The 14,509-nt window shown below is 37.0% G+C and overlaps 2 protein-coding genes across 4 annotated transcripts in view; one reads left to right on the top strand and one right to left on the bottom strand.

Annotated features, from left to right (window-relative positions):
- The window catches only part of LOC128222939 (tuberin-like), a 66,570-nt gene that overhangs the window by 27,420 nt on the left and 24,641 nt on the right, over window positions 1-14,509 (bottom strand). For all 3 annotated transcript variants that reach the window (XM_052932147.1, XM_052932133.1, XM_052932141.1), the window contains exons 11-22: window positions 7,604-7,747; window positions 7,024-7,173; window positions 6,671-6,774; window positions 5,722-5,803; window positions 4,508-4,663; window positions 3,745-3,876; window positions 3,340-3,468; window positions 2,760-2,999; window positions 2,409-2,534; window positions 1,365-1,505; window positions 523-712; window positions 122-215 (exon numbers count right to left, since the gene is read on the bottom strand). In XM_052932147.1, the coding sequence (XP_052788107.1) occupies window positions 122-215; window positions 523-712; window positions 1,365-1,505; window positions 2,409-2,534; window positions 2,760-2,999; window positions 3,340-3,468; window positions 3,745-3,876; window positions 4,508-4,663; window positions 5,722-5,803; window positions 6,671-6,774; window positions 7,024-7,173; window positions 7,604-7,747 (1,688 nt within the window). The remainder of the gene's footprint in view (window positions 1-121; window positions 216-522; window positions 713-1,364; window positions 1,506-2,408; window positions 2,535-2,759; window positions 3,000-3,339; window positions 3,469-3,744; window positions 3,877-4,507; window positions 4,664-5,721; window positions 5,804-6,670; window positions 6,775-7,023; window positions 7,174-7,603; window positions 7,748-14,509) is intronic.
- Window positions 12,258-13,588, top strand: LOC128222970 (uncharacterized). Its single transcript, XM_052932171.1, has one exon. The coding sequence runs from the start codon at window positions 12,502-12,504 to the stop codon at window positions 13,525-13,527; it is 1,026 nt and encodes a 341-aa protein (XP_052788131.1). The 5' UTR covers window positions 12,258-12,501; the 3' UTR covers window positions 13,528-13,588.

Genomic DNA, 14,509 nt, shown 5'->3' with positions numbered 1-14,509 from the left:
GCTCTTCCTTTCCGTTTTCGTCGTCTGTAGGATAGCATACAAAAATTTACACAAAATCATTTATATTCACAAATAAATATCAATTATATGTTAACCATATCCAACAACTTCAGCTACTTACTTGAAGGGGTTCGTGTAAGGAAGGGCAATAGCAAATATACACATGTACTGCTCTTCAACAAAATTGGCATACATCTTTGGAAGCCGCACAATACCTTTGAAAAAAGAGAATTAAAAAATATAACTTTCACTAACCTAAACATGCAAAACTAAATATTCCAGCAACTATATGACAGAAATGTTGATTCCCCACAATACCTTTAAAGTAAGAGATTTGAACAATATCATTGTCTCCATGTAAAACATGAACGCTTGGTTGAACATTCTAGCAACTACACCATATTAACTGTACTAAGTTACTGATGGATTTATATGGTTAACAAAACAATTCAGAGCAAAAACCAGCTTTTAAGGCAAGAAAAGTCTGAAAGGAAAACTGGTTAAACAACATTTATAACCTACTTGATAGGAAGGCTAAGACAGGAATGGCCATGGAAAATGTGGCTGAGATCTGCGTAAGTTTTAGCAGGACGGAGGGGAGGAGACGCATCATGACTTCCTGGATTTCGAGTGTGCACAGTCTCAGGGCGTTCACACACAGCTTCGCACACTTTGACACCATACCAAACTCCAAACACTTTATGAGCTCTCGCTGAAGAATGGATGTAGACAAAATATCTTTCTATTTTCTAACTGTGTCAATAGACGCCCCAACAATCATGTTATTTTTTTCACATTAAATTCATAAATCCGGTTAAAAAGTAAGTTGTGCCATTATAGTCCGTGCAATGAATATACTTAATATAATTAAGTGAGAAAAAACGAAGGGCCATAATTCTGGTCAATTGCTCATGTTTAATTATCTACGAGAGGTTAAAGCAAATCCTGCAAGAGGAATTAAAAACACAATATTTTGTACACAATATTTTGTTCATTATACCCTTTAATGATTTTTTTTTTACAAAGAGCCAAAGTTCTTTTTTAAATGTACCAAACACAAATTCCGTCCTTCATGATCCTCCGCACATCCTCCGCACATTTTGTCTGGCCACCTGTTTTCTGGCCACCTGTTTAACTTGTCTCATTCAAAACAAAAGATCATTTCTTATATAATTGCTTATCATATGTGTAATTTTGGCACTGCTGAGGACACTGCCACAGATAAGGAAAACATGATTCCTATGCATCTGCCTTGCTACACAGTTACCATATGAAAGAGAAATCAATATGAGTCTGATTCATATTAGCTGTAATTACAATCAAACAATAAAATATAGCAATAAAATAAATTTCATAAATCGTACCTGTCTATTCCTATCAAGATAGTTATGATAAGTTGACATGGCCGCCAGCACTGGGAAAACTGTTGCATGGAAATCTGAGCGAGTAAAATCCTTCGGGGTCCCTACAAGTTTCTCCGGGAATCCTAGCTGACGATCATTCACCTATCATGAATGTAAAATAAATATAGCCAAAAACCAACATTAATTTCCACACTTAAAACATGCAGAACAAGAAGGGGATTATTTTTTTTTAAAGCTGGAATAAGTGTTCAATATTTTTTTCAATTGCTTAAGTCACCAAGCTTTCTTATTTATACAGTCAACATGCGAGTCTTCATGCTGCAATTTCTATCTAGTGAAGGTGTTTTATATTTTTTTAAATAAATGAGATATCACAAAACTCAGATTAGAGAGCATCCAAACATCGCCTCTCCCTGTTATTTTTATGTTGTATAAAATCAGAGGTATATTGTCAAACAGTAACACATATGTTTATGAACACACCAACACATACACACACTTTAATAAACACATAACACATGTCCAGGAAGACATACAACCAAACACAAGTGCTCAGTGACACATCAAAAGGTCAATAAATGCACCAACATAGGGTCATGAACATACTCACATTAAACTATGTATCATTTAACATACTCACAGGTTCAACACACACCCAAACAAGCACAGGCCCATGAACAGACCAGCACAAACAAACAGGTTCAAAATATCCAACCACACGTCACAAGTTCATACACACACCAACAAAGGTTCATTAACACAACCTCATGTACATTAACACAACCAAAAAAGTTCATTTACAAACAAATACAAAGGTTCATTAACACAACCACATGTACGGTACATTAACACAACCACATGTACGGTACATTAACACAACCACATGTACGGTACATTAACACAACCACATGTACGGTACATTAACACAACCAAAAAGGTTTATTAACAAACAAATACAAAGGATCATTAACACAACCAATGTAACCATCTACAGGTTCATTAACACACCCAAACTGAACACATCTGCATCACACCCATACATACCATGGCACATAGTCTTGAGCAGAGAGAGTCCACCTGTATTTCCCGGGCGGACAGGATGATTGTCTTGTTCTGTAGAAGCAGCGGCAGGTTCTCCAACACCATGTACAGCACGCACCAGTCATGTTCCTGGTGGAATTTAAACATAAACTTCTAAAAAAATGTAGCCACTTATTGCACTCATTGGTGCCTACAGAGTACACCCAAAAAGCCCTGTGGTTTGGCTTAGTGCCTGCTGACCAAGCTAACATGTGTCTAGGTTGATAACACTTAACAGGTTTGATTTAAAGAAAATCAGCTCAATCATGACAATATACATGTATACATAAGGAATGTTTAACTTACAATACTTACACTTTCAAGACACTGCATAAACAGTGTGAATGCCTTAGAGTAGTCAACATATGCATTGTTGATCCAGAGGGTCGTTGGGGGTGGGGCGGTGGTGACTGGGCTACGAGGTGGAGACAGGGCCTGGCACCTTGGGTCGCATGTCAGATAGGGGCTGTATTGAGGGCGTCTCTCACCAGGTGGCTCATACACTCCCACACGATAATCAACATCAGCCCTCAGGCTTAGCAGGCACTCGATTATCTGTATAAACATGTAATGCATAAACATTGATTCAATACTAAATTTCATCACCAACTTTCCCCAGTCTTCCAAGGCTCATTCAACTTCATACAATAATTTTTACCTAAAGGTTAAAGAGATACCGCAGTGTCTTTTCAGGTCCCCATCTGATAATTAGCAATGCTGCATACTCAAACAGTTAATTTAACATTCATTGTACAAATGGCTTTAGCTGCATATTACAACCCAAAACATCCTGTATGAATCATTACTTTTTAATTTATCATTTAAATACACTGGCATAATATCAAATACATGGAAAAACTGCCTATTTCAGAGAGACTAACCAATCCTACATTACCATTTTCCTGACAGCTGCTGCTGTGTGACTGGTGTAGTTCTTGGGTGTTGTGTAGTGGTCAGCTAGATGACCAATTAGTAACCCATACAGCCTCACATAGAGGCCAGGAGGGAATGCACACAACTTTTCCTGCAAGATGGATAGGTGAGTTGAATGCAGCCAGATGGCATATCATAGGTGAGGTGCTTCCAACATTGGGTGAATTTTAAAACAAATGAAGTGAATAATAAAGAATACTGGTATATTAAATCCCTGCTAAATAATGTACATGTTGGGTTTTTTTAAAAATCAGATGCAGAATTAGTGCTTTACATTTTTCTATAAACAAATACTGAAAATTGTCTGTTCATGATACACAGGAAAACCAAGACATGAGACAGCAACTTTTAACATCCTGTACAGTACCTTGAACAGACAGACAAGGGGCACAACTGTGGCCTTGATGTCTAGGAGATGAGTCTCATCCAGCACAATGTCTGTGCCCTCTGACATGGGAAACGGAGATAACTGGTGACCAACCATTGGACGACTCAACACCTGGAGAAGAAAATATTGCTATAAAGTCATAACATTATCAAATCTAAGGCGATGATCCTTTTTTAGTAAGGTAATCTATAAAAACAATGAATAAGGAAATCATCAACTATGTAACAATGATTGAAAGAACATAGCTTGAAACTGTTGTTTTTTCTCTCATCTTTTTACGGTACATACAACTTTAGTCCTAGATAAAACCAGATCAATTTTTACTTCAACAGAAGTCTTGCCTTAATGAAGGCAGGATGTCCCACATATAAGTTGAGCTGACCAGTATGCAAGTTTGGCGAAATTAGGTGTATCATTCAAATTACTAAGAGATTAATAAATTAGTTTGTAGTGGCAGTAGGAGATAACAGGCCCAGCAGCCGGGCTATGACACATGTAAGAAAGTTCACTAGCCCACGTCTCGTTAAATGTTCCCGTAAAAAGGAAGCAGAAGTTATGACATCTTTTAAGCTTAATTTTATAGCTTCTTCCAAGAGTTCCAGGCAAAGTTAGTTTCATCATTGTTTATGCATATCTAGGAAGTTAACTCCCGATAAAATTTAGAACGTACCATAGTAATTTATTTTTACGCAATAAATCAAATTATTTGCATAGGAAAATAATTATCATTATTTATATGCACCTTTTCCAAGATTGTGATGATGTCACTGAAGCAGGGTGGGGAACAGTGGTGAAGCAGACTCAGCAGAATCTCCATGGCAGCCTTCCGCACATTAGCATCACTGTCTGTCTCAATATGGCACAGCTGGGGTAGAACCACACTGTTGATCAACTCTTCCTGAAATGTCATAATTACATAGATAGATACAAAGTCATGTATTTGATATTAGGAAAGAAAAGTAATATTTCCCAAAAGGAGATTTTTTTGTGTTTATATTAATTTTCCTATCTGACAGTCAGTTTATTTCTGTCTTTTCAATCACATTACAATTATCCCAAGCTGTAAATCTTGTTAATACATTTTGCTTGTTTCAATATATCAAAAATATATTTTGAGTTAAAGAACCTTTGTATAGGATACTATCATTTTACCAAGGTCATGGATACCGTAAATGACTGGGTATTAGACGCCCTTTTTTCCCTCAGATTTTGATGCAAAAAAAATGCCTGCGTATAATACCCAGTAACAATTTTTTAAACTTTTTTTCTGAGGTCGATTTCAAGCCGAGAGTTTGTTTAGATTCATGTAGAAAGGGATGTTACTCGCGTCATATTGATTGAGTATTTACAAGTTAAAACGGCAGTTGAAGATCGGGATACAGTATATCGTAAGACATTTATAATTTAAACAAAAATATTTTTCGATTAAAGTTATTCAATATTATTTTGAATAATAAATTGAATTGAACAATAATTGAACTTGCATATAAAAAAGCAAAGTTGGGCACTGTCAAAATATTTTTTGTCAGTTGTACGAGAAGGTGTGAAAAACTCGACTGCCTTTAATCTGTTTAACATACCAATACTACAAACTGTTGCAATAATGGTCTTGTTTTTTCGCACTTTGTCACATTCTTTATTCTTTTCTGTAGGTGTTGACATTTTGCGAACAAACCCATACAATATAAGGTTTTTGTATAACTTAACTTCTTATTCTCGACAGTTTATCATTGTATGGTTTTAAAGATAACCGTCACCATTTTCGCGAATTTTTTTTTTGTCACTGTCAACAAACATGGTGGCCGAAAATGCCAGATGATTTGACATCTTTTCTATGCGTCTTTTAACCAAAAACATAGATTAAAAAAAAAAATCTTGGACTTTTCACAGATTTTTTTCCCTGCGTCTTATACCCCCTACTGTCTTATACCCAGTCCTTTACGGTACATGTATTACCTCTGCTATCTTCTTGTTCAAATTCAAGACCAGAGACAGAACTTCCAGAGCCTTCAGTCGGATCTTCGTCCTTGTCTCATGCCTACAAACAAATATAATTGTTGACTATGTGTACTTTGGTTAACAAACTATCAATGCAACATTTTTCGTTTAAAATCTATCAAACTATGGTTGTACTTTATATATATATGTGTTTTGTGAAAATTAAAAACACAAACGAAAATTAACTTGCTCGAATGAATGAACAACATTTTACAAAATCAACAAGAGCCTATCAAACAGATGTTAACACTCTTCAATATATCTCTGCTAGCTTATTAAAGGGCATATCTAAGTTGTTCAGTTAGCGGTTAAGCAATCGCCTTTACCAAGTTGTCGGGATTTGATTCCCAGCCTGGGCGTATGTGAGTTTGGTTTTTGGTCACCAATGCAAACAAGTGAGGTTTTTCCAGGTACTCTGGTTCCCCACTACAACACATGACCACACTCTCACACATCAGTGCCAACAAGAGTGACTTAGCATAAGTAAGTATAACTTTCTTTACAATTAATGTAAAAGGGATAAACTTGAAAATAAAGAGCATAAATCACATGTTCATATTTCAAAAAGTCACATGTGTACCAAGTTCCATTTAAAAAACTGTTTTGGTTGTGACCAAAATTTTTAAAAAATTGCACTATCATGCCACTAAAAACAACACCTTGGCTTCCACAATACCTCAAAATAAATCTTCAAAGTGAGCCCAGATTTCAGTTAAGGTTAAAAGTTGCTTACAAGTATGATTCCGTTCCCTGCTCACATTTAATATGCAATATATAACAGGGACACATAGCAAATCAGTTCTCTACCATGAACACCTGAACTGAAAGCAGGACAGGTGAGCTAAAGACCATAATATTCCTTGTGCTAAATGTATGTTCCAAAATCCTAAGATGGCCATTAACCTACTTGAAATATTTGTCCAGTATGTGGAAGAGAAAGCTTATCCAGTTGTCCCTGTCTGGGCTGATTGTCTTTGCCAGGTGGGAAATAAGCAGAATAACAGACGTCTCCTGGAATTATAATGTAGCATGGTATCTTTTAGAACTTACTGATAATCTGGAAAAGATGCAGAAGTTTAATTTGAAATTAAAACTTAAAAGCATTATTTGTGTATACTAGAATTCATCCTTATAGCTAGATCTTATGATTTCTTCTTTTTGTTAATAAGATGGCTTGAATGTGTATTAGAAGACATCTTTTTAACAAAACATTTCAGGGCACTGTGTAACTTAAGATCCAAAGTTGGAGTAAGGAATTACCGGCCGTTTAGCAGTACACAACTCCACAATGCCGAAGAACCTATCTATGGAGCCCGAAAAAGAGCCCTGTCCTGCCAGCTGCTCAATGGCAGTCAGAGTGTCATGAAGGTCGGCCGGGGTCCGAGGGTTACCCGACAGGTCTGTGGCTTGCTGAAAAATTGTGACAAATATGGTAACATGCTTTAACAGGAGATATATGGTAAAAGATGATAGGAGTTAGAGTATTCCGACTGTATTTTGTACCCCAATAAAACTCTTTGTCTCTTCTCATCCAATTAACACATTGTCTGTAAAAATACTTTTACGGCTAATCAAAATGTGGAATACCCAGCCTTTCCAGGCTAGCTGCAAAGGGTCATTGAGTATGCAAGTTTGCTTGAGAAGGAAAAGTTGAATGCTCTTAAGTTTGTTAGGTTAAAATTCATTCTTTTTATTTCTTGTTTTTACAAAGTAATTTTTAAAAGAGAACAGCTGAAGACCGAATTGTTTCACTTATACTTTATCAATATGTCAATGCCATCCAGCTTTATTTTATTTAATCAACATTTGAAAATATCAATTTTTTAGGGGCTCAACAAACCTCAAGCTGTCTTAACACCATCTCGAGGATATCAAGGATGATGTCCCATGTAGCACGTGGAATTTCCTTCCCATACTTCTTCACCAAGCGCTGGACTGACAGTGTCACTTCGTAGCTGATCATGGGGTTACCCAGGTACAGTACCTGTCAAGCAATGGGGAAACATGTAGGGTATTGAATTTGAACCCAATACTGTGAAATCATTTATATTCGTTGGCATGAAATTTCGTGGTTTGCCGAAAAATTACAATTTCGTGGGTAATTCGTGGTTTTTCAATTTTGAAAAAAAAAATCGAAACTGCAAACATCTGCATTATCTCCACGCGCTGGCCCGTGATTTCTGTCTTCTACGTCACTCCGTTATTGACACTCGCTAAAGTGGTACGACATGCCAATTAGTGCATATACCCATGTCAATTATCGATTTAATTGGAAATTAAGGTCATAAAAGAAAATGTACCCTGATCATAGATTTGTAAATTTCTCCGAAAAATTTTAAACGTAAAAAAGTCGACCAATTTAGATGGATTATACGGTGAACTTGGGCGCTTCCCTATGATAATAGCTAGGCGATTAATAATGATAAAATATTGGATTAAAATATTAAAATCAAATAATGCGTTATTGGTAAATGCATATACATTTCTCAAGACTGACGCTGATAATAATAACATATATGGAGGCAAAAATTGGGCTAATCAAATTAAAGTAATATTAAACCAAATAGGAATGACAAACATCTGGCAAAATCAATACACTGCTGATATCAGCTTTGAATTAATTAAACAACGCCTCGTCGATATATATAAGCAAACTTGGTATGCAAACATTAACAACTCAAGTAGACTATCATCATACGCAAGGTTTAAACATGACTTTCAGTTTGAAAAATATCTAAACTGCGTAAATGAAAATAAATATAGAATAGCTATTACAAAATTTAGACTTTCGTCACACGACCTAGCCATTGAAACTGGAAGGTATATAAACATTATAAGATCGGAACGTAAATGCTTACACTGTAACATGAATGCCGTAGAAAGTGAGTATCATTTCTTACTCGTATGTCCTAAATACAAAATCCTCAGACAGCAATACCTAAAACCTTATTACAACTCGTGGCCGAATCTTAATAAATTTGACAATCTTTTGTCATCAACATCTGTTCACTGTATTAACAACTTAGCGAAGTTTATCTATTTCGCATTTTGCCTTAGAACAAATGCTACAGCAATAACACTTCATTAAATTGAACCTTTTAACTGAATGTAAATCTTAACATATTGAAATATGTAAATTGTTACTATGTCTTTTTTGTAACATGCCACCTACTTTCTGGAATGTTTGACCTCTCTGTAAATAATCTGTGTCTTCACTGTTCAATATTGTACTTTATTATATGGCTATAAATGTGCATATGCCGTTTAATGCTGAATAAAGATATGTTATGTTATGTTATGTTATGTTATAAATACAGATAGGCGAAGCCATTAAATGCCAATTAAGAATTTTGCAAACTGTGAAGACACCGAGAAGGACTGTATATTCAAGTGAACAATCCCAAAAGATAGCTGATGTTTACAAATTCTATCACTTTTGAAATCATCTTAATTCATATCAAATCATTTCAATATTTATTCACACGTTTTTGTTAAATAAGTATATTAAACGCGTGTTTTGTACATTGCCACGGTGGGTGCTCAGTAGCCTACAATGTAATTAATCGATTAATTATTTCATTAAAGGAAGAAATCGAGAACCGACACTCATCACTCACATCTTGTAAACCTGGAGATTTTCATGAACAGCACCACACGTGATTCTGTCATTTGGTTCATAAAAAACACATTTAAATGATTTTGTTTATCATTTGTTAAAGGCAGATATAATATATTAACAAAACAATTATAGTAAGATGTACAGTGAGACGGATATTTTCGCTGTATACTGCGGCCTCTGCAACGAATAAACTAAATATGTACATAAAATGGCAATTGAAAAAGTGAATAAAGGGTCTATATTTCGTGGGATCTTGAATTCGTGGATCACCTAACCCACCAAAACCACAAACATTAATGCCCCACGAACATTAATGATTTCACAGTATATAAACAGAGAGTGGATATATTTTATAATTCATTTCCATTTTTTTTCAAGAGCTGTCACTTGTAAGTCAGAAATATACCTACAGTGACAACTCCAATAATGTGCATCAAAAGTGCACAATTTCACTGAATATCCTTTTAGTGTGACCTTGACCTTTGAGGTATGACCCGGCGGTCAATTTAATGAAGATTCCTAAGAGAGTTTTCGTACCTAAAAAGGATTTTTGACAGGAATATTATAACAAGAGGGCCATGATGGCCCTAAATCGCTCACCTGAGTAAAAGAGTTTAACCTTTGTTATCAATATAGCTTGTTTCTCAAAGAATATTGAACAAGAGCTGTCACAGTATGAGACGAATGCCCCCGAATGTGTCATTGACCTATGAACAAGTACATGAAAAGTTGATCTTGCCTTTACGTGTCAAATTGTTATGGCAAGTTATTATAAATTGCCTCTGAAATACCACCCATACTTGACAGCCTACACTCTTATGTCCTCATATTCAGCATTCCATTGTGAATAAACACTTAGTGTATCTTTCACCTTAGAGGTAGGGACATGGGTCTTGCACACGACATGTCGTCTTGGTATGTCGAAAATATGTGGCTAGTCATTTTAAAATCTGTCCATTCAAGAGAAAGTTACAGCCCGGTTACGACAGCCTAACCTCCATGTACTTATATGCAGCATACCATTGTGAATAAACACTAAGTGTGACCTTCAACTTAGAGGTAACCGCCCTCAAAAAAGGGGCTCGCTGGAGCACTGTACTAAGGTTTTAGATTATTTTAGGAGCAGTTTGTTGTTCTTCTTGATACTAGAGCATTGTGTTAACAATAAATTGTGAAATTCAAGACATGAAAAAAAGAGTATCAGTGATTTGTAAAGAACAAATTCCTGGATTATTCATTCAAAGAATGGAAATGATGGAAAACAAATTTGCAGCATATGTTGTTTTCTTTTTTTTGACTTGGCTGAAAGGTACCGTATTATATCATGTATAGGACGCTAGCATAGATAGGACACAGGCAAAAAAATAGTTGAAAAAACGGGGTAAAAACCCTTAATATATAAGATAGGACGCAGCTGAAAAATGTAAAAATCGGAGCCGAAAAATTGAGGTTGGTAAAGTATTTACTAGTGATGTTCCGATGATCGATTATAATCGAAAATCGATTGGTTGGGTCTGAAATCGGCGACAATCGATAGTATTTAGTTATAATCGATTATCGAAAACAATTTTTTTAGTAAGTGTTAAGATGTGATGAGCAAGGAAATGAACTATTTTTTATACAACAACACTTAATAACTTCAATCATAGACATAAGGTATATGCATATAATGATTAAGAGTTTAATACTCTACATGAATAAAACTACAACTCAGGTACTATCTAGTATTTTAAAAAACGATTGTACTATCGATAAACGGTTACTTGAGTGGATCCGATCATCGATAGTAAAATTGCAACCGATTCCCAACACTAGTATTTACAACATATATTGAAGTAAAAATCAAACAAAAAATTGTATATAAGGCATAATTCGATAACTGTCTTGTGTTATTTCGATAATTATCGTCGTATTTCAGTAATTTAGCGTACACAACAATGATTTAAGTCTTGACATTTTGAGAACATTCATGCATATTATAAGAAATATAAAAATAAAAGAGACCAAACAAAATTATTTTAATACATTTGAGAGAAGTCTATGCAAGGGTGCTTCAGACCAAATTTGGTAAATATCCATCAAGAGGTTCACAAGAATAATCGTTTTTTACTCTATTTTTAGCTAAAAGGGGCCAAACAAAATTATGTGAACAAATTTAAGAGAGGTTCATGCAAGGACACTTCAAACCAAATTTGCTGAAGATATCTATCAAGGGGTTCATGCGAAGAAAATGTTAAGTTTTTTTTACTAATTTTAGCTCTGGTGGCCCTTAAAAGGGTCCAAACAAAATTATTTGAAAAGACCTGACAGAGGCCCATGCTAGGATGCTTCAGACTTGAAGATCCATCAAGCAGTTAATAAGATCAAGTTGTTTAAAGGTTTTTCTATTTTTTGCTCTGGTGAACCCTAAAAAGGGCCAAACAAAACCATTTGAACAAAGTTGAGAGAGGACCATGTAAGGATGTTACATATCAAGTATGGAGTCATTATGACCTTTACTTTCAGAGGAAAAGATGTTTAAGTGACAAGACAATGTAAAAACAAATGACCTCTGAGCAAGGCCAATTTGACCCCGGGACAATAATTTGAATACCTTTGGTGTAGGTCCACTAGGTAACACTATATACCAAATATGAAAGCTCTAGGTCTTATATTTTGGAGAAGAGGATTTTTAAAGTTTTATTATATAAGACTATATAAAAACAAATAATTTTCAGGGCGGGGCCAATTTTGACCCTGTGGCAATAATTTGAACAACTTTGATAGAGGTCCACAAGATGATGTTGTATACCAAATATCTAAGCTCCTGGCCTTACGGTTCTGGAGAAGAATATTTTTAATAAAAATTATTTACATATGGAAATAATTTCATTTATTAAGACGGAATAAATTGTTTTCTCTTTTTATCTACGATTTCTCGGAAATACTTCCTAGATACGGGTAAACACACGTGGTTGCCCGGAAATCAACATGCGGAACGCTCCGGTCATCCGATTACTTGACCACGTGACTAGCCCAGCACGTTCTTTTCTCGCTAACCTTCGAAGGAGTAACACGTGGGAAAAATACCGAAAAAATATTATTTATTTGTTTTTGAGTTAAGTTAAAAGTTTGTGAAAATGCCAGGACGGGGGAGAGGAGTTAAGAGGAGGAAAACTAGGCAAGCGGAAACGGAGCCAGAGGAAGAGCTGAGCAGCCCGCTGGACGACGTGTCCAAAGGTAATAAAAACGTTGTTGACTTTGAAGAGATTCTTCAAAGATCAAATGTGTTAGAAACAAATACATCGTTTAACATAGGGTGTGGTGCGGTAGCGGGGAATACCCCCGAACTTGTAGCAGCGTCCTCCACCGTAGCTCCCCTGCCTGCCCCCATTACACATCTGCCTTGCGCGCCGGGGGGACCTAGTCCAATTAGGTTAGCCCCCGACGACGTAGCAGCCCACGTCCCCGACCTAATTAGAAGTCAGATCAGGAGGGGAGAATTCGTAAATTTGGCTCTGCTTCTGAAAGGTTCGCTCGAACTTACCGATTTCTGTTCGGGAACAACTTTACAATTGACGGCGGAAGGCCAGTTGCTCTCTAGGCCGAGGGAATGTAGGGATAAAATCGGCACGATCGAGAAATGGACCGATGCTTTTATTATATACATGTCCATATACATTCAGGCCAATCCATCTAAAGCATCCGAGCTACTGCAATACATGTGGACGATTAGAGAATGCGCGGGACGTCAGGGCGGGCTGGCGTGGCGCAGCTACGACGAACAGTTTAGGCTACGGCAGGCATTCGAACCCTCATCATGGGCACATATTAACACGGACTTATGGTGGCGATGCATGTTAATGCCGGCCGCGGCCACGCCTGCCCCAAGCCCAAGGGGAACCTTTCCAAGCAGAATGGCGAGAGTGTGCCATTTTTTCAACATGGGCAGCTGCACGTGGCCTAACTGTAGGTTTCGGCACATTTGCTCTTCCTGCGGCCAAGGTCACTCAGCATCAGTATGCACATTATCTAACCGCGTACCACAGCGCGCCCAGTCATTTCATACGTCACAACATTTCAATGTCCCGCGCCAGCCCTTTCGCGGGCGCCATCCCACCTCATTCAATGACAACATTAGGGGAGCAACACCACGTCATTTCTAACCCGAATACTTGGGACATCGCGCTTTCACCAATCGATTTGACTACATTACACATTCACTTATCTTCCTATGACGAACAGGAGGCAGAAAACGGGTTTAAACACGGGTTTAGTCTGCAATACCAGGGCCCTCGCCTGGGTAGGGAAGCCACTAATCTTAAATCAGCCAGAGAACAGCCAGATATTGTAATCGATAAAATTAATAAAGAAATTTTAGCTGGCAGAGTAGCGGGTCCTTTTGTTGTTAAACCATTCAAAAACCTTGTAGTTTCACCCATAGGCTTGGTACCAAAGAAAGAGCCAAATGAGTTCAGAATGATACACCACCTATCCTACCCTGCCGGATCCTCAGTAAATGACCACATCGATCCGAAAAACGCATCCGTACAATATACAAGTTTCGACGAGGCGGTCAAAATGATACAAACCCTGGTCAGGAATTGTAAGATTTTTAAAGTCGACATAAAGAACGCATTTAAATTGCTACCGATACGACCGGAGGACTTTGAACTCCTCGGCTATAAATTTAATGACCGGTATTTCATTGACAAAACACTTCCTTTTGGCGCTTCAATCAGCTGTGCGACTTTTGAGCGTTTTTCAACTTTCCTGGAATTTTGCGTAAAAATCAAATCAGACTCGGGAATGCTAATTCACTATCTAGATGACTTTCTAGGCGGGGACAAAGACACAACAGCGGCTAACGCCCTACTCCAGTTGTTTATAGAAGTAATGCAGGAATTAAAAGTCCCCTTAGCCCATGAAAAAACCGAGGGCCCTACAGAGGTCTTAGTTTTCCTAGGTCTCGAACTTGACACAAGGGAAATGGTAGTACGCGTACCGACGGAAAAAGTCGAAAAAATAGTGGGGTATATCCAAAATATCATGGCCAAACAATCAACTACTCTGAAAGAAATGCAATCACTGATCGGGTCCCTCAATTTTTGTTGTCGTGCGATACCGTTAGGGCGCCCCTTCTGCAGG

The sequence above is a fragment of the Mya arenaria genome, chromosome 2, assembly GCF_026914265.1.
Source record: "Mya arenaria isolate MELC-2E11 chromosome 2, ASM2691426v1".
NCBI classification, from domain to species: Eukaryota; Metazoa; Mollusca; class Bivalvia; order Myida; family Myidae; genus Mya; species Mya arenaria.
Note: the sequence above shows the minus strand (reverse complement) of the source record. Positions and strands in the feature narration are given on the sequence as shown.

Bases quoted from the DNA above. Each gene is read 5' to 3' on its own strand.
- LOC128222970 (XM_052932171.1), top strand. From the start codon at position 12,502: ATGCCAGGACGGGGGAGAGGAGTTAAGAGGAGGAAAACTAGGCAAGCG.